The sequence below is a fragment of the Spermophilus citellus genome, assembly GCF_964194105.1.
Source record: "Spermophilus citellus genome assembly, chromosome: 14".
Classification (NCBI taxonomy): domain Eukaryota; kingdom Metazoa; phylum Chordata; class Mammalia; order Rodentia; family Sciuridae; genus Spermophilus; species Spermophilus citellus.
Genome location: NC_138194.1, coordinates 62904106 through 62924297, shown reverse-complemented (window position 1 = coordinate 62924297; position 20192 = coordinate 62904106). Strand labels below are relative to the sequence as shown.

Sequence of the window (20192 nt, the reverse complement as noted above, 5' to 3'; positions counted from 1 at the left end):
GATTTGCTAATTTAAAAGGTTAATCAAAGAACTCATAAAAACTCCAAAGAAGAAGTTTTAACAAAGGTTGGCAACTGCTAGTAGTATAAATATATAATCAATATCTTGCAAAGACCAGTAAATGAATATCCCTTTTTGTATTTCTTTATCTAACTAAAGGATACATTAATTTTAGAAAGATCTTCTAAGGTAGAGTGAGTTAAGAAAAGAAAAATCTCTAACTCAACAAGTGGGTTTTGTCCTTTCTGGAATATGAACAGCCTTTTAAAAAGATTTAATGAACACTATAGACCTTTTCAATAGGAAAAAGAAAAAGGAAAAAAGTACAAATATACAAATTCTGCATACAATTTTTGGGAGGTTCAGAGAACTACCAATGTCACTCTGGATACACAGTGAGGAACCTCAGTTTCATATGAGGGACATTGGGGTACAGGAAATGTTCTGTCATGATCTGGGTGCTAGGTTATGGGAATATATTCAGTTTGGGAAAATTCAATGACCTATCAGCTATAGCCTTACAAAACATGCACTTCTCTATGCATATTATGTTTGTGTATATCTAAGTAAAAAATCTGTCTTACACATTTTCCCTGGTGATCCACATCACTCCATCAATGACATCATACAATGGCAGTTCCCCAGCTTAATATTACCCTTAACTTTCTCCTAAGATCTGGTCCCTTGTATTTAATGTCTTACTGGATACCTGTTCCTTGATGTCTCAAAGTACTTCAAGATATAACACAGTCAAAACTAAATTCAAACACTTTCACTCAAAACCTGGTCCTCCATGACTTAGAGAAAGGCACCACTACCATCTACTTAGTCATGTAAGCTGGAAGTATGGATAACTTTTGTCTACACTTTTGCTTCTATAGTTTTTTTCCCCCTTAACATCTCTGGCAATGTTTCCTTTTCTCAGTTCCCATTTCTGCTGCCTTAGTCCATGTCTTCATAATCTCCTGCTGAAGATGGAAGACACACAGAAGAAGAGAGAAGGAGAAGGACAAAGAACAACAAAGGGGAAAGGAAGAAGGAAGAAGAAAAAGAAAGAAGAATGTACAAAAATGATGACTGTGTTATTAGAAATGGTAACAACATCCCTTTCCTAGGTGTCTACCCATAACAGGTATTGTTCTAGGTTCTTTCTACAGGGTAATCCCATAAAACCTTGAGAGGGATCAGACCTGATTTTATAGAGAGGGCATTAAAATTCAGAAAGGTTAAGCAAGTTTCTCAAGTTCACAAAGCTAGTGAATGGTAGCCTCAGATTTTGAATCAAGACCAGAAGACTGTGAAAGCTAGATTCTTAATGACTAAGCTCATCTCTGTCTCAACCTGTACCATATGCCAAAGTAATTCATCCAATTCACAAAATCAGATTTGATTAGGAGGCCTCAATGATATCCATGTTCATTAGCAGAGGCTTTCAAATTGTTTTGGTCATATATCCCTATCAGAATAAAAATTCTGAGCATGCTACCATAGTAGATATATTTTATTAATTATTTTTATATGATGATTTTTAAAAAATATAAATTAAGAATGATGAAATTTATTACAAATACATGAATAGTCATTTTAACATTTTCTTCTCACACATATGTGGATCAACTTACTTATAGAAGGTAGGGCAAAAATTTTAGACTCTTCTACACTGTGGCCTACTTCATACTAGATTACTAAAAGTCTAAAGTACAGAATGCATTTTATAGACTTTAAAAATAAATCTCCTTGGGCTGGGGATGTGGCTCAAGTGGCAGCGTGCTTGCCTGGCATGCGCGGGGCACTGGGTTCGATCCTCAGCACCACATAAAAAGAAAATAAAGATGTTGTGTCCACCAAAAACTGAAAAATGAATATTAAAAAATTCTCTCTCTCTCTCTCTTAAAAAAAAAATCTCCTTTCACTTCTGCATGAATGTATTTGTGTGTCTCTCTCTCTGTTAAGGGAGACCATAACACTCTTGTTTGACAAACAGTTATTTTCACTTTAGCATCCAGTTCAAACTTCTCCATGTTGCCTTTTCTGAATTCACCCTATCTGGTTAAATTTTTTTTATTGCTTTTCTGTCCCTGATGTAACTTGTACCTGCACAGACTTTTATCCCAGAACACTCTACTTACTCATTCACATGCCCATCTCCCACAGATCATTAATGGGTCTATATATCTCAGGACTGGAAAACATGTGGCATGAAATACACATGGATATCTAGACCAGGATGCTAGTTATACTATTTTCATTCTTACAAATCTATAATAACAGGTTATTAGTCACATTATAAGTAAGATATATACCATCTTTCTAAAAATTAAAAACTAGGTTTAATCACTATTCCCATCACAAACATCAGTGATTTTGAAGAACCTGGACAAAATAAAGAATCAGATATTGAAGATTAAACACAAATGTTACTCTTTCTTTAAATGTTTCTAAAAGTCTGCTATTGAATGAACATTCTAATAAAAAGTAAATATTATGTATTTGTTTTACTTTATCTTTAGTGTGTACTGTTGATTCTGAAATTCATCTCTTTTGCTTTCTTGTAGAATCTTTTATCTATCTGCTTCCTGCTACATAACACAAAAAATTATCATAGTTTCATGAAATTGAGTTCATGATGTCTCCCTGTTTTCATATAAAATCATAAAAATCACAGGAAAAATAACCACAAGTCTTTTCCCCTTAAACTTTGAAAATAGTAAACAAGTTCAGCAAAGGTATTTGAAGTATACCATTGTAAAAGATGCTTTTTTCCATTGGCTCCATGAATTCCATTCCAAGAACTCTTTCAAGAAGCAACTTGTCTTTTATGAAGTAATCCATTTCCTTATGAACCTAACATAAAACAGTCGTATAAAAAATAGTAGTGAAATAAATGATTTCCAATTAATGCAAAATAAGAAATAGGGAAAGTGAATAGTACACAAAGAAAATCTGTTCTTCAAAATGAATGTACTATACTGGATTCTAGAACAAAATTCTCTTTATGAATGTTTTAAATTTTAAATGCTGTATTTAAATTTCAAATACTACTACAAGTAGCATTTATGGCTAGATATACTGAAAATCAATTTACAGAATTTTTGGAATGCAATTATAGCATAACATAAGCGTAACTCAGTATGATCAGTAATATAGTAATATTTTGGTAACCTGCTAAGAAAATTCTAGTATAGATTATTTTATAGGACTCTTTACTTGTTAATAAACACATAAAATCATATTTTTCTTTTATATAACCTAACATTATTGCTAAATCGTAATTGAGTAGCTACAAATATCTTTTTAAAAATATCATTCCTACATATTAAATTTGACAGACAAAAGAGGAAAATTCACTCACTTGGTTGACTCAAATTATAACTGATATTTGCTCTTAGCTTTATAAAAATTGCATTTGATCCTAGCTTAAATATAAATGTTGATATACATACATGATCAATGAAAGAGCCAAGAAATTTATTCATCGCATGATATGCTTTTATACTCTGCTCAAAAGTACTTGCTGATGAACTCAATAGTCTAGCAGGGCCATTTTTCTAACATAAAAAAGAGAAATAAATAAATACAACATGTTTTATGTTCTTGGTATAGAAGTAACATTAACTATTGGCAAAATGTATCTGAACAGTACTTTATACAAACCCTTGTCAAGGTCTCATGAATTCTGTCATAGTGTTGTCTCATCTGGCTAGAAACTGCAATCTGAAAAGTCTGATTATCTGTGTTGGGCACCAAACCTCTCTGGCTACACAAATTTTCCTGAAAAGTTAAAAGAATTAAAATTAAGATGGAAATTATAAAAATCTGCCTATCTCAAAAAGAAAACACATATTCTACTTTTAGTTGGTATCACATACTCCAAGATTTAGAAGCCTTGTGAAATTTACTGAAGAATTTGAAGAAAAGAGATTCTAACATTATTCAAGGTTTCCACTCCTTCCTATTTTACTGATTTCTAGTTTATTCTAGTTCATACTTCCCTATAGCTCTTTATATTGTCTTCTTTGCTCTACTAATAACATATCTCTAAAAAGAAATAAAAATAAACTAACAGATAAATCTCAGATTTTTTCCAAAGATTTTTGTTATAGTTGGTTTGCCTGAATAAGAATTCATGCTACAGGGACACTGCTACATCGATGTTCATAGCAGCACAATTCACGATAGCAAGATTGTGGAACCAACCTAGAAGCCCTTCAATAGATGAATGGATTTAAAAAATGTGGCATTTATACACAATGGAGTATTACTCTGCATTAAGAAATGACAAAATCATAGAATTTGGAGGGAAATGGATGGCATTAGAGCAGATTATGCTAAGTGAAGCTAGCCAATCCTTAAAAAACAAATGCCAAATGTCTTCTTTGATATAAGGGGAGTAACCAAGGACAGGGTAGAGACGAAGAGCTGGAGAAGAAGATTAACATTAAACAGGGATGATAGGCGGGAGGGAAAGGGAGAGTTAAGGGAAATTGCATGGAATTGGAAGGTGAGCCTCAGGGTTATACACAATTACATATAAGAGGAAAGGAGGAATAGGAGAAAAATTATATAAGTGGAAGAAACGATTTATAGTAGAGGGGATGGAGAGAGAGAAGGGGAGGGGAGGGGACGGGAGGGGAGGGGAGGGGAGGGGGGATAGTGGAGAATGGGATAGACAGCAGAATACATCAGTCACTAGAAAGGCAATTTGTAAATCAATGGAAATGTAACTGATGTGACACAGCAATCTGTATACGGGGTAAAAATGGGAGTTCATAACCCACTTGAATCAATCTGTGAAATATGGTATATTAAGAACTATGTAATGTTTTGAACAACCAACAATAAAATAATTAAAAAAAAAAAAAGAATTCAAAATAAAGTCCATACACTGTTTTTGATTGTTTGGGTTCTTATACCTCTCTTAGTATATAACAGACCTTCACCACCACAGTCACCCCAATTTTCTTTACATGTCACTGGTTTGTTTGGAGACACTGAGTCATTTGTCCTATGAGGCACCTATACTCTGGATCTGGCTAATTACTTCCTATGGTGCTATTTAAAATGTATTTAAATTGTAATTATATTCCTTGTATTTTCTGTAAAACAGTAAGGCTTGATTATATTCAGGTCCAATTTTCTCAGGCAAGAATACTTCACAGGTATTGTTATGAACATCCTCCCATAGGATATTAGGAAGTGTATAATGTCAGTTTTCTTCATTTTAATTACTAAAAAACTGACTAAGTATGTCCAGATTATGACAACCTGATCCCTCATTATAAGTTCCTATCAATATTCACTTAATTGTTTTGACACCCACTGATGACTGCTGCTTACTCTCATTAATTCACTAGTCATTAAAAAAATGGTTACTGTCTAATTTATAAGGAAGAACTTTTATATTGTGTATTATTCAGTCGTGGAATTACACAGAATTCATATATGAACTGCTAGATAAAATTAGGTTCTTTTCCTTGACTAATGTTCATGGTAATAAGCTGGTAGCCTAGCAACTTTCAAAACTGACCAATGAGGATTTTTAAAAACTATTATTATAAATCCTAGATTAAGAAAAGAGAATCCATCTCTCAACTTACAAACAAAAAATGTAAAATATTTTCATACCGCTTCTCTTTTAAGATTCATATTCATTTCTTCCATATTAGTATCTGCATGCCCATGAACTGATCTACCATGAATGTAATATCCAAAACATCTGTGGGATAACAGAAACACCGATATCTATAAAAAGAGAAGAAAATGAGCAATTAGCAACTCACCAGCAAAACACTAAAAATTAATTTTTCTTAAAATTACTTCCTTTCTCCCAAAATAATAAAAATTGAATTCTTGGGAAATATATAAAAGGGATAACAAAGTAATAAAGGATAATGAGGTTATTTTTAAAAAGTAGATGGAAAGAAGACTTGAAGATATTTTCTAAGAAAGGAAGCCATTTCGAAACAAAAATTTTCAGAGGCAAGAGGATAAATAAAATATTTGTCAGCATAAGAAATTCATAATTAGGAACTGCAAATAAAGAAGAAAAAGGCAGTGAGTATTAATTTGTAGCTCATTATAACTATCTCTGAAATTAAAAGCCAGTGAAAATCAGACTAAAAATCCAATCATACCAAATCACTTTTAAAGCCTCTCTTAATGTATTCATAGCCTTTTTTTTTTTTTTTTTTTTTTTTTTTGGTACCAGGGATTGAACCCATGGGCACTTAACCACTGAGCTATTCCCAGCCTTTTTATGTCTTACTAGAGACAGGGTCTCGCTGAGTTGTTTAGGGCCTCACTAAGTTGCTGAGGCTGAATTTGAACTTGTGACCAGGAGGACTCAGCCTCCTGAGTCACTGGGATTACAGGTGTGTGCCTGGCTTATTCATAACCTTTAAAAAGAGAAAAATGACAGTTGCAAGATAAAGTCAAAAAGTACTTACATTACTCATAGAGCATAAATCAACAAATTGTCGAATTTTATCCTCCACAAATCTCTCATAAAAAGCAGCAAAGAACACAATCTGAAACATTAAGCCAAGTTCATGCTTATTAGCTTTTAGGATTTCAATCTTCTTTTATAATCATACCATAGTATTTTAAGAAAAAAAAGAAGTTCCAACCAGGAACACAGTGGTCTCTAATGCTTCCTGTGGGATAAGATTCTACTTGGCATTTCTGACTGTATGTCAAAGGAACAAAGATTTTGTGTTAAGGGTCTTTGAGGGACCCCATTTTAAATTTTAAAAACTTTTCTGTGTCTAAACAAGACAAATTGAGTGAAGAAAGAAAAAAAATTAAAAAATTTAGGGTGGATCCATGTTCTAATGGCCAGATTTATTTTTGGTTCTGTAATTTTATTCATCTCCTGGATTCCAAAAGTCATTAGAAATTTGTGCTTTTCAAATTAATTTTCTATGATAGAATACCACATAAAATGTATATATCTTACTATTCTATTTTGACAATAGATAATGTGTTAACTATGCAAATGGAATGATTTTCAGTGTTTTCTTAGATTTAATAACACTAGAAAGGAAAATTTTATAAATTAAAAAATTTTACATTGTAGAGCTTTTTAGATAGGAAATGTTATCTTTCTCCAAAACCTAACTATCCTATTTAAAGCTGTCACTACTGTCCCCCATTCCTGATCTCCATTCCCCTCACCTCTGTTGACTATTTCCTGCCAAATCTCTATAGTGTTATAACTCATAACTAGTTCTTGTTACAGCATATCCATGAATCAGCACAGTACCTATTATATAAGATGTATTCAAATATGCAAATGAATAAATAAGTGAATCTACAGCAGCTGATTATTAAGAACATATTCTGAAACACTCCACATACATATTTTTAAGCTCCTCTGAAAAACATGAAAAACATCAACATTCAAAATTTAAAAATTAAAGAATACCACTTAAAAGCTGAAGAAGCTAGGTTAAGAGAAATAAAAGGACTGAACAATAAAACTGCCTAACAGATTATTACAATCCAGAAGTATTTATACACATTTATGAGGCCATAACAAGTTATTAAGAAACTCACAAGGATATTTGAGGAATAAACACTGAAATATTAGAATATTGCCAAGGGGAGACATCAGTCTGACAGTGAAATGAGAAGCAAAGAATGAGGTTAGGTAGTGGCGTGTTGCTGTCCCAACAATTCTTTACTCTTTCTCCTTAATAACAGACTAATCCTTTGAGCAGACCCACACAAATACCCAGCTAAAAGACTCCAGTGTAGCCAGGTATAGCCAAATGACCAGGTTCTAGCCAACAAGAAGCTGGATGGCACTTCTGAAAGGCTCTTAAAAATGGGAAGGTGAATTAATCTCCCCTATCTCCTTTCTGCAACCCAGTCATTATGGACCATCATATGACCTTAGAGATGGATGTCCCAGGTGACAGAGCTGAACAGCTTTCTGTATCCTGATGGCAGTAGTAAGCCACAATTCTAGTCCTGCACTGCTCATCTTTGCTCTTCCTTTTCATGGGAAAAACAAAGTTCTTTCATTTCAGTCACTCCTATTTTGTTTTGTTGTTTCTGTTACATTCAACCTAATATGGAAAGTTTCAGATAATATTCCTTTAAATTTTCTATATCAGATGACATCTGATATATTCACAAAAATACTGGTACATGTACAAAATATTTCCTTACTATTATATTGATGATAAACATTAAACTCCATACTCTTAATCCACCTTATTTCAAATTCTAATTTGTTTGTTTTCCTTTTTGGTTATTAACTTTCCCTTATTAGCTTAATCCCTATAGCTTTAAGTTTGACCAAATCTCATCAATTTATAATTTTAAAAAATTTTTTAAAATTTATAATAAGTGTCAATTTATTTGTACTTATTTATTTTTGGGTACCAGAAATTGAACTTCGGGGCACTCAACCACTGAGCCACATCTCCAGCTCTTTTTGTATTTTATTAGAGACAGGGTCTCACTGAGTTGCTTAGCCCCTCACTTTTGCTGAGGCTGGCTTTGAACTTGAGATCCTCCTGCCTCAGCCTCCTGAGCTGCTGGGATTATAGGCCTGCCCCACAGTGCCCAGCCATAAATATCAATTCAAAAAGTCAATTCTCAGGTTATACAATGACACCTGGATCCAATTCTGTAGGAATATGCTCTATTAAAGCGACTTTAATCCCAAAATATCCTTAAAAATAGGCTGCTTTAAGTATACACTTATTAACCAGAGTATAGGAAGTTAAACCTATTCACTCTAGAGGTCTCATCTTCATTTGCTGTTTATAAAAGAACATTTTAATTAAACAGAAAGACTCTCTTCTATTCATGGGAGCAGCTGGAAGCAAAAGAGAGAAGTACAGATTATTAGAGTTAAGTGTTTTAGTTGCTGCTTTTTCTTTTTACTTTAAGAGGATAAGGAAAGCAAGCATTGGAAAAAAAAACTCTACTAAAGACAGGGACTCTGAGGCTGAGAGGATTATTTTTACTTTTGGTCATTTCAATAAATATTTCAAAAGAAATATTTGCAGCTTGAGTATATGACATATAAATAAATGTAACAATAAACTACGTTTCAAAGGAAAAGAGAATACCTAGGGTAGCATAATTGTCCTGTAGTACACATAAACTAGACAAGGGGTCCATCCTATGACTAGAAAGCTATAGATCCCGAAAGACCCTTCAGAGCTCACTAGTAACAAGAACATGAACTCTTGAAATCAAGATGCATGATTCCAACCTATTTCTGCCAACTATGAATTTGCATGATTTTTAAATAACTCTGAGTTATTTAATCTTCTCATGCTCCACGTTTCCTCACCTGCAAAATAAGGATCCAACAGAACCTATCTCTGAGGATTAATGTAAAGATTAAGTAGTTAATATATGGAAAGCAATGAAATGATTAACACAATGCTTGCATTATAATACAATATAGAGTTAGCTATTATTATTGTTCTTATCACCTTTCTTCTGCTGTTGAAATCAGAATATGGTCACTATTTGAGGATAATTATTATGCAAGCAGAGGTACAGAGAAACAATGTTATCTAAAAGTATAATCTCTTATTACCTGTATAATTCCAATGACTAGCCAAAGAGCAGTAGTCACTGCATATCTCAGGATGCGGCTATAAGGAGCTATGTAGCTAGATGGGTTTCTAGAAAGACTAGAGGATGAGTCCATTAATGCTAAGTTCTTGAATCCCACAACCTGAAATAAAAAGGGAAAATAATAATTTAAACAGACATGAATAAAAAAAAAAAAACTCTTCCAGACTGAAAATGGAATATTTTTTCTATTCCCCAACATAAAAGAATTAAATATACAAGTTTGTAAACAGTAGAAAGTCTAGGTTAAAAGTAATTATTATTCAGTATATTAAATTTTTTTTTTTTTTTTTTTGTCATGCTAGGGATTGAACTTAGTGTCTCAGGGCATGCTAGGTAAGCACTCCACCATTGAGCCACATCTCCATCCCTATTAATCCAGTATTTTAATTGTAAAGTATTTACTCCACAATATTTGTTAGCTCATTTGGTTTTCTTCTTGATACACATAAGGGTCAAATATAACTTTGACCTATCTACTGACAAAACAAAAAAAAAAATTGTTAAAATAAACTCTCTTTAGTAAACTATCATTGAGTTAAACTAACAAGTAGCAGTTCATGAGGATTTAACATTTGTCAGGCAATATATTAGCTACTTTTTCTCATTTAAAATAGTATATTCCAAAATGTTTTCTAAATATATCTTCTTTTATGAAAAGAGGCTAGGGTCAAATAAGTTTGATTTGTAAATTACATTTACCTCCATGCTTCCCACTCCTGTGGGATAAAGGCTTTGAGAAGTTTTAGTGTAAGATTTCTAAATCATTTTGTTGAATTCAGTGTTTTACAAGATTAACTGACATAAAATTTCTTTATCATGAAACACTTTTTAAAGCTCACCAGTCTTTGTTTTGGGGTTTTATTTATTTATTTTTTGGTACTGGGCATTAAATAGAGGGGCACTTAACCACTGAGCCACACCCCCAGCACTTTATTTTAATATTTTATTTGGAGGCAGGGTCTCGATAAGCTGCTCAGGGGCTCACTAAATTGTTGAGACTGGATTTGAACTTGTGATCCTCCTGCCTCCGCTTTCTGAGCCACTGGAATTACAAACATGTACCACCACACCCAGCAACTTTCTTTTTTCTGATATAGGGATTGAACCCAGAGGTGCTTTACCACTGAGCTGCACCCCAGCTCTCTTTTTATTTATTTATTTATTTATTTATTTTTGAGATAGCATCTTGCTATGCTTAGGGCCTTGCTAAGTTGCTGAGGCTGCCTCTGAACTTGTGATCTACCAGCCTCACTTTCCCTACTCTCTGGGATTGCACGTGTGAGCCACCACATCCTTCGACCACGCAACACCCCCAAACACTCTCAAACACTCTCAAAAACCACTACATTACCAAACAAGATAGCTAATTATGTGAAGTAACAGATATGCTAATTAGCTAGATTTAACCATTAATGTATTCATATTTAATACATATTGTACCTTATAAATATATATAACATTTTCCTTGCCAATTAAAAAAAAGCACTACTTCAACTCAGTATTTGAACTATTTAAATATTATTTCAAAGCTCTAGGGACACATGCATTCTTTTATTATTTTTAAAAATGAAAAGGAAGGGTTGTATATAGTGGCATATGCCTGTAATCTCAGCAACTTGAGAGGCTGAGGCTGGAGGATCCCAAGTTTGAGGCCAGCTTAAGCAAACCCTCAGCAGTTTAATGAGACCCTGTCTCAAAATAAAAAATAAAAAAGGACTGGGGATGTAGCTCAGTGGTGAAGTGCCCCTGGATTTAATCACCAATTACCCCTGCCACACTAAAAAAGGAAAGAAATAGAAAAAAGAAAAGAAAAAAAACAGTATAAAAATTAATTCATATCCAACACTAAGGCAGATAATTCCTGGAAAAACCAGTCATTCATACAGATAGTTCTTGTTTTTAAAAATCTAACTTCTTTTTTTAAAATTTTTTTTGTTTTTGAGGGATCTTTATTTTATTTATTTGTATATGATGCGGAGAATCGAACTCTGTGTGTCATACATGCTAGGCAAGCGCGCTACCGCTAAGCCACAACCTCAGCTCCAAGATAGTTCTTTTTCCATGTTTCAATCTTATATTCCAGCACTAAATGCTTCTTTTGATAATCTCAACCAGATCCGTGAAAAAAGCATAAATGTACACTAAGAGTGTTATATCTTGTTCAGTTGTAGCCCCAGCGTTTAGCACAGAACACAGTCTGAAATAGATATTCAGTAATAATTGGTTGAAAAATATCAACCTTATAATAATGATTCTAATGCAGGGGTAACAATATGGTATGGTAGAGAGGAGTTTTTCAAAATATAGATAACTGTGCTTATCTCAGAGCTATTAATGAAATATAATCTCTAAGGTAAGGAGCATAGATATTTTACACAACTTCCCCCAGGGATTCTGACACAAACCAATGGCTTAAATTATACCTAGAGTTCTCAAATTCATGGAGGTGGAAAGAAGAATGGGTTTGGGGCACTGGGACAAGGGAATGGGTATTGAGTTGTTTAATGGGTATAGAGTTTCAGGTTTTTTAAGATGAAAACTTCTGGAGATGGAGGGAGGTGAGGGTTTTGAATAACAATGTGAATATACTTAACACCACTGAATTATATACACTTAAAAATGGGTAAGAGGATAAACTTTCTTATAAGTATTTCACCACAACTTTTTTCTTTTGGTCTATTTTACAGTAAGAAGAAAAGATGAAAGCAGAGGTCTCCAAATTTGTTTTAAGACAACTGCTTTTTAATGTGTTTATAATAATATTTCAACCTATAAAAATCTCCTCCACTATTATGAAAACTTAGTTGGAATTATATTAACATTTGTGAGAGACCAGTAAGCTACATACAATTACATCAAACAGTTTATACCTCCAAAAAGAAGAGCACAGTAAGTACTTGAAAAAGTGGATTGATTTTTCTTACAGTCTGAATCTCATTCCATTCATTTGCTACAAAATATGTCCTCCATATGCTTACAGGAACAGTGGCACTCCGTACACCACCCTCACCTGGTTGGAAAGATAAAATGAATAAAGGCAATTCATCTTCTTTGCTCTGCAAGAGTAGAAAAAAATTTGGTACAAATGTTTATTTCAGTTACCTTCAACGGCTTTAAGAACCTTTCCTTTCGGTCGCTCCCAATCAATAAAGAATATATCTATGGTGATCTGGGATATGATCTTATGCAAAAATTGCAAAGCCTGAAAATAACATACAATAAAACATGTGAAAAGTATCAGCATTAAGCCTGTGTATGAAATCAATATTGATATTTTTAAAGAAACAAACTGAAATTACAAGAGTATAGAATTTTTGCAAGTGACTTTTTATGAAGTTCTAATATCATTAGGGAGTCAATAGAAGCTCATCACATAACCTAGAATTACCAAGTTCACAGAATTGTCATACATCTATTAATTCTTTCCTTAAAATCAACAAACAAAAAAAGGAAGACATCCTATCTCTTCTTCCCATAGGTGTCTTGCATAATTATAAATGACTTTCCCAAAATTTTGTGAATCATCTGACTTCTTTATAAGAAAAGAAATTTAACTGTAATTTGCTAATCCTAATTAATATGTTAGGATGCTCTGTCTCTTTATTTCTAGTATTGAGATTATTGATTTTAAAAAAAACTTGTTGAAACATCTTTTTCATTTATGATCAATATGTTTAAAATAAAGTATTGTTTTTAGGGGCTGCAATACTGGTCAAAGAATAAAAATTTAAGTATGATTTTTTTTCCCCCTCAAGAAGCTCCTATTTCAATGAGAAAAGTAGACACCTAACCATCACAATACAATGGAATAGAATCTACCAAAGAGTCATGTTAAGAGCTTCACCTACATAGATGAAAAACACTGAAGTTGGGGAGGGGTTTCCATGGAAAGAGAAGAGAAAGAAATAAGAACTAGAGAAAACAACCTCTAAGATTTCTGTACTTTATCCAGAGTATTACCTTTCATCCTGGATTAACAAAGAGAAAAATTCATGCCTGAAACATTTTATATCATTGTGAATGTATCATTAGATTTTAAAGAAGAAAGATAGATACTAAAATATCATTTTATCAAATTATCCATAACTCTTGATAATACAAGCATATTTTATTTAAGGTAAACTATGGAATGAGCCATTATAAATAAAAGCAAATTTCCTATATAAAACAATTCATTCTTTCTTTCAAAACTAAAGTTTAAGTTTTACATCAAAGATTTTGAAAGCATTTTAATTTTGAAGACTTTTACTAGTTTATTATCGGTCCTTTGAAACTCACCTTTAGAGCAAAAGCACATCCTACATAAGTAACAAAACGTTCTTCCTGAACTGGCATTGGTAGCAAAACAGAGACGGACTTCTGTGCCTATAATAAAAATTATTTGGTCAAAAAAATCACACCAGATATAAACTAAAGAAACTGTGAAAGAAGGAGATAGTGATGCACTTACTGAATGGCATACTAAGGGGATGATGAGTTTAGCGTTTGCCTCAATACTCTTGATTAGAAACACCCCCAGATAAAAATAGTTTCTTTATAAGAGAGCTTACTAGTTATTCAGATATTGTCATTTAGGTTAAATTTAGAAACTCACTCACTTTGAAGAAAATAATCCAGTAAAGACCAGTTCCCACTGTGATGATAAAAAAAACATTGGCCAGATCACCAGCATAGTACAATAAGAATTTCATAACTGTCTGTAATTTAAAAAGAATTAAAAATGTTAAAGACTCCATCTATTTAGCCCTTCAAATGACACACTATTTATAATAACATATCATTTATGCATTTTCTCAAGCCCCAAGGTCTTGTTTCATGTATTCATGTCTACTTAGACCAACTGAGCCCCCTCCTACATATACCTTTTGGATCCTTACTTTTCATTCATTCCTGGAAGCTCTGTCTCCTTTCAACTCTCCCATGTTCCACTAAGAAAAGGGAGTGCTTCCAAATTTTCTCTTAGTTAGGAACCTCTATTCCAATGTACCTTGTACACTTTCACCAGAGTTACTTTTCTAAAATGTAAATTGGATGTGTTACTCCCTTTCTTAAAAACATACATGAGTGCTCACTGAAACTTAAATTTTTAACCCACAATTTCCCTTCCAACATGGATCAAAGTTAATTTTTTATTTATCTTCTTCTGCCAATTCCAATCATATACTAAATGACTATCCACTCTATACTTCCATCTCAAATACTTTGTAGAATGAGATGTTTTATCAAATATTCTTCCCTTTCTCTCTCTAGAATACTTTGCTTAGTTCTAGGGTATAAACATATCACTACCTTGTCTCCCAGTGCCTGATGCAGTGCCAGAAACTCAGATATTAAGCCCAGACAGTCTAGCTTAATATCCACTTCTGTAGGAAGCTTTTCTTGACTATTAGTAAATCATGTCTTCCTGCTCTTATTCCTTAGCATACTGGCTTTGGAGTTAAGACATACTGGTTAAACAAGTTGCCATGTAGCCTTTCTCAGAATCTTCATCAGCAAAATCAACAATAGTTTTTGATAAAATGCTGTAAAAATTGAGTAGAAAACTTCTGTCTCAGTTTCATCATGTATAAAATGGGTAGAATAATAATAATACCTAACTAATATCTCTATATTGTGAAGTTTAAAAGAATTATACACATAAAGCTTGAAAAAGTGCCTGGCACACAGAAAATATTTACTAAATTAAAAAACAAATTTAAAAATATTAAATGCAGAGTAAAACTATGTTAACACAATTAAATGAGGGTGGTCATCTTTTTGATGTTGAGATGGGAAGGTTTTCCAATGCAAAATGTGACATCAAAACTATTCAGATGTAATAATATCAAAATTAAATTTTTTAAGCAAAGGGCCTCATTGATAAGAATAACAAATAGCTCATATATTCAGAGAAAATATTTCAGCATCAAAAACCAAAAAGGGGTTAATTTGGGAAAATACAAAAGACTTCAAGTGGGAAATCTAATAGAAAAATGGGCAAGGATTGTAAATAGGCAATTTACAGAAAGGGAAATCCAAATGATTAAAAAAAATATATATGCAGAGCCAGGATCAGTGGCATGCCTGTAATCCCAGCAGCTCTGGAGGCTGAGACAGGAGGATTGCAAGTTCAAAGTGAGCCTCAACAAAAGCAAGGAGTTAAGCAACTCAGTGAGGTCTGTCTCTAAATAAAATACAAAATGCGGCTGGAGATGTGGCTCAGTGGTCAGGTGCCCCTGAGTTCAATCCCCAGTAGCAAAAAAAAAAAAAAAAAAAAAAAACAGAATCAAAAGTGAAAATAAAATCAATAACGACATACTAATATATACCATCATACTGATAAAAAATGGAAAGGTTGGAAAAAGTATCAAATGTTAGTGAGAATGGGCAGAAACAAGAATGGCACTGCTGATGGGAATACAGACTGATATAAAAGCATTGTGGGAGGAAAATGAGGTAAATATGCCCTATGACCCAGCAATACTTATCCTAATCTTTTTTTCCAGTTTCATTTTGATTTATTTTGTATGTTACCTATCCTAATTTATACTCCAGAAAAGTTCAAGGCAACTTCCTTACTCATCCCATAGTTTGTCTTATGAGAAGGATCCAGAACAGTTAAAAGAGAAAAAGTACACTTCGATTATACCTGTAAATCAATCATGGGACTTCCAATACGTCTCTTCCACCCTGCTGTCTTCAAGAGAGATGATAAAACGGCTAGTCCACCCAACACACCCAGAGCAATCTAAAAAAAAAAAAAAAAAAAAACCAAGAAAAATTTTAGAATTTATATGATTCCTTTCATCAATATTCAAATACACTATAACTAGAAAGGGAAAAGTACTCAAAAAATGGCGCAGGGCTGGGGGCCGACATGGTTAAATGACACTGAAACCAAACTGAAGGAGGTTCCAATGGCCATGCATTCTTTTAAAGTATTATGGTCATGAAAGACAAAGAAATAATAAGTGTCACAGACATGGCCTCCAGTCTGTGACACAAAATAAATAATAATGGATTATAATTGAGTTACTAACAAAGGGAAAACTTCTTGTAATAAAATTCCAATTTGTAAATACAAAAGGAATGAAGGGAATAGAAAAAAATATCACTATCAGGTAAATATCTTAATGATACTTTCTGCCAGCAAGGATCATCAATGGATGCTAAAATTGGAGGGCGAAAGAATGAGGAGAAGCAGAATATGTGAATAGTTTTAAAGAATCTCTTCATGAAATACTTACTAATTACAAATGGAAAAATATAGATGAGAACACTACAGAAACAATCTTTGCCACATGAACAAAATTAATATCACCAGTAATAAGACATACTATACTAACATCATGTGCCTTCTGATATCATGAATTGAGAAGAACACATCATTTCCATGGCATCTTTGATAAAACTAAATGAAATCAATTAATCACACAAAGATACCAGACAAACAAAAAATTGAGGGCCAAATAATTAAAATGCATTCTTTTAAAGTATTATGGTCATGAAAGACAAAGAAATAATAAGTGTCACAGACTGGAGGACAATAAGAAGACATGACAGCTATAAGCAATCTGGGATATGAACTGGGTCTTAAAACAGAGGGTAGTGGAAAAAAAAAAAAAACCCTGTGAAATCCATGAAAGCAGTTAGTTACCAGGATTACATTAATATTCTTTTCCTGATTATGATCACTGTATTATGGTTATTTAAGATGTTAATATTAATGGAAGTTATATAAGAGTTTGTGGTAAGTCTATTTTGACACCTTTCTTGTATATCTGAAATTAATTATTTAGATTTAAAAAATGTAATAAATATTTGTGATGGACCTTTATTTTATTTATTTTATATGCAGTGCTAAGAATCGAACGTAATGCCTCACACATGCTAGGCAAGAGCTCTACCACTGAGCAACAACCCCAGCCCCAAAGATGTAATAAATATTTTAACAGGTTAAAATATACTCACATTTGTCTGGACAAATGCTTCTCCTTGATTCATTTCATATTTGACTGAGAAAGAAACCTGATATTTAAAAGAAAACAAATGAGTAATACTAAATTCTATAACATAAACCTACTTTTATTATAAAAATACATTTGTAGTTGGATTTCACCATAAATGCCATACTTTTTAACTGTCCATATTACTAGAGTTGACCGTTCCTTACACATAAATAGATATGCTTTTTGAGAATTATTTCTGCTGCTTTAAATATTTCTTTCTTAGACACATGAAAGAAAGAGGGGTTCATTAGGAGTTTAGTTAGGTTTATTAACAGCAGCTCAAGTCAAACTAAGCATTTTCATTTTCTGGTAGGTTTCTGTAATTAAGAAATGTGAATGAACTTGTATATCAAGGTTACTCAATAGTCTGAACAAGAATCATAGGGATGCCACTATATGAAGAGGCAAGAGGAAAAACAAAACTAGTAAAGAATAAGAGAAGAAGATGGTGAGAGTCAACTACTTAAGTCTTACCACAGTCACAGAATGGGGCATTTCAAGAAAGAAGGGGCCAAGAGGTCAGTGTTAGATGCATAAATGTCAAGTAGAATTCATTGCTGACCTTTATGAGAGGTTTTCATGAAAAAAATCCAGTTCACTTTAGCATTACTAGTTATAAAGCTGATTATTTTAATCTCTTTTTGCCTACTAAAGTATGTCTATTCAGGGGATCATAGAGTGGTGAGCATGTATATGCCCACTATGACTTCTGAGTTCCTGGTTTAATCAGGCAAGGAAACGAGAAGCAAAGTGGCCAAAAAGGACAAGAGCAATTAGATGCTTCCTATCTCAGCCTACCCCAGATCCCCCACAGTGATGTCTGATATCTGACTGCCAATGACTCTTCCACTAAAGAATTTTATCCGTTCTTTTTTTTTTTTTTACTCAGGATCCATAAAAATTCAACTCCTACCATTATTAGTTAAAACAAGTTAAGACTTGATTATATAAAGAGAAAAGCTTATCTAAAAACTTGAAAAAAAAAGTTTGTCTTTGACCATTAAGTAAACTACATCAGTCATATGTTTATACATATAAGGGCACTGATCAGTAAAGTACTTGCCTTAACAGACTGGCTCTTGGGATCTTTGATATCAATATCATTGTAGGCAATAGTGATTAAGGGAGGATATATGTTTCCATTTTTTGTGTTTGGCACAAGGCTGATGCTATTTAAAAGAAAATGCATTTGTAGTTATGAATACACATAGGGACTTAAACATACACTTATTATTATATTTGAATTTAAAATAGGTTATCATGATGATCTCAGAACCAAACTGTTGATAAGTTCTAAGGAAGATTAAACATAAACTAACAGTAACAACAAGCTAATCTTAAGTGGTTGAAAATTTCATGTTAGAGTATATGCTCATAAAAAATTAGAAACTCTTATGATCCAGGTCCTATGAAGTTTACAAATGAAATCACTAAAATCACTGAAAGCATTTTAAAACTATCTTTAAGGAATTATCAAAAGAGCAGTGCTACATGATGACTATAGAAAGTCAGATAGTATTCTGATTATCGAAAAAATAATTCTTAACAAAATATGTGTCACATTGCTGTATCTGTGGCTCAGTGGTAGTGCACTTGCCTGGCATGTGTGAGGCACTAGGTTCGATTCTCAGCATCATATATAAATAAATAAAATAAAGGTCTATCAAAAACTAAAAAATATTTTTAAAAAATCAAGTACTATTTAAGGCACAAAGTAGGCTACATTTTGCTCAAATAGGATACATTATGCATTAGTACTGTATAGCTTGTGAATACAAAAAGGAAAGTGCCAGCATGGTTTCATCAAGAACAAGTCAAGACTGACTTGGTCTGATTTCATTTTTACTAGGGATGCTATACTAGCAGATTAAAGAAAGGTTAAAAACAGTACATTTGGGGCTGGGAATGTGGCTCAAGCGGTAGCGCGTTTGGCTGGCATGCATGCAGCCTGGGTTCGATCCTCAGCACCACATACAAACAAAGATGTTGTGTTCGCCGAAAACTAAAAAAAAAAAAAAAATATTAAAAAATTCTCTCTCTCTCTCTCACTCTTTCTTAAAAAAAAAAAAAAAAAAAACTCTGTACATTTGGATTTCAGCAAGATATATGACAAAGCTTCCATATTGCCACCTCATATAATCACTAACAGAATCAAAGTAAAATAAGAGTGGAAAAATAGTGTATATTAAAGTGCTTTAAAGTACTAACATAAAATGCATCCATATGTAAAATGCACATATCATAAAATATTAAAGTGGGTTTCAGTTAAGATCTTAGAGACAGGAATTTCACACTGAAGACAAAAAATGTGAGCTACATATACAATTCTGGTGTTGCTAATTAGTATGGGTTGACCTAGAACCATAGCCATTAAGGAAATGAGGATGGGTGTCTCTGAACTATTCAGGCTCTTTTTAAAATACCCATTTCAGCTCAGTATTTACCTTCCCTTACTCTTTGAACACATTTTAATTCAGGTCTAGAGTGGGGCCTAGACTATGAGTTTTGACCAAACTCCTCAGGCTCCCCTAACATAATCCTCTCCTTGGCTCTTCAGCTTTATTGGTCTGTGTTAATCTACCCAGCTACCTGAGAAAACCT

At 33.0% G+C, this 20192-nt stretch overlaps 1 protein-coding gene across 2 annotated transcripts in view; it reads right to left on the bottom strand.

The window, feature by feature from the left end:
* The window catches only part of TMEM67 (transmembrane protein 67), a 41646-nt gene that overhangs the window by 2302 nt on the left and 19152 nt on the right, over positions 1-20192 (bottom strand). For both annotated transcript variants that reach the window (XM_081266817.1, XM_081266818.1), the window contains exons 14-26: positions 18655-18760; positions 17554-17610; positions 16232-16330; positions 14202-14300; positions 13882-13968; positions 12706-12805; positions 12474-12613; positions 9563-9703; positions 6447-6527; positions 5626-5742; positions 3655-3771; positions 3444-3548; positions 2742-2844 (exon numbers count right to left, since the gene is read on the bottom strand). In XM_081266817.1, the coding sequence (XP_081122943.1) occupies positions 2742-2844; positions 3444-3548; positions 3655-3771; positions 5626-5742; positions 6447-6527; positions 9563-9703; positions 12474-12613; positions 12706-12805; positions 13882-13968; positions 14202-14300; positions 16232-16330; positions 17554-17610; positions 18655-18760 (1352 nt within the window). The remainder of the gene's footprint in view (positions 1-2741; positions 2845-3443; positions 3549-3654; positions 3772-5625; positions 5743-6446; positions 6528-9562; positions 9704-12473; positions 12614-12705; positions 12806-13881; positions 13969-14201; positions 14301-16231; positions 16331-17553; positions 17611-18654; positions 18761-20192) is intronic.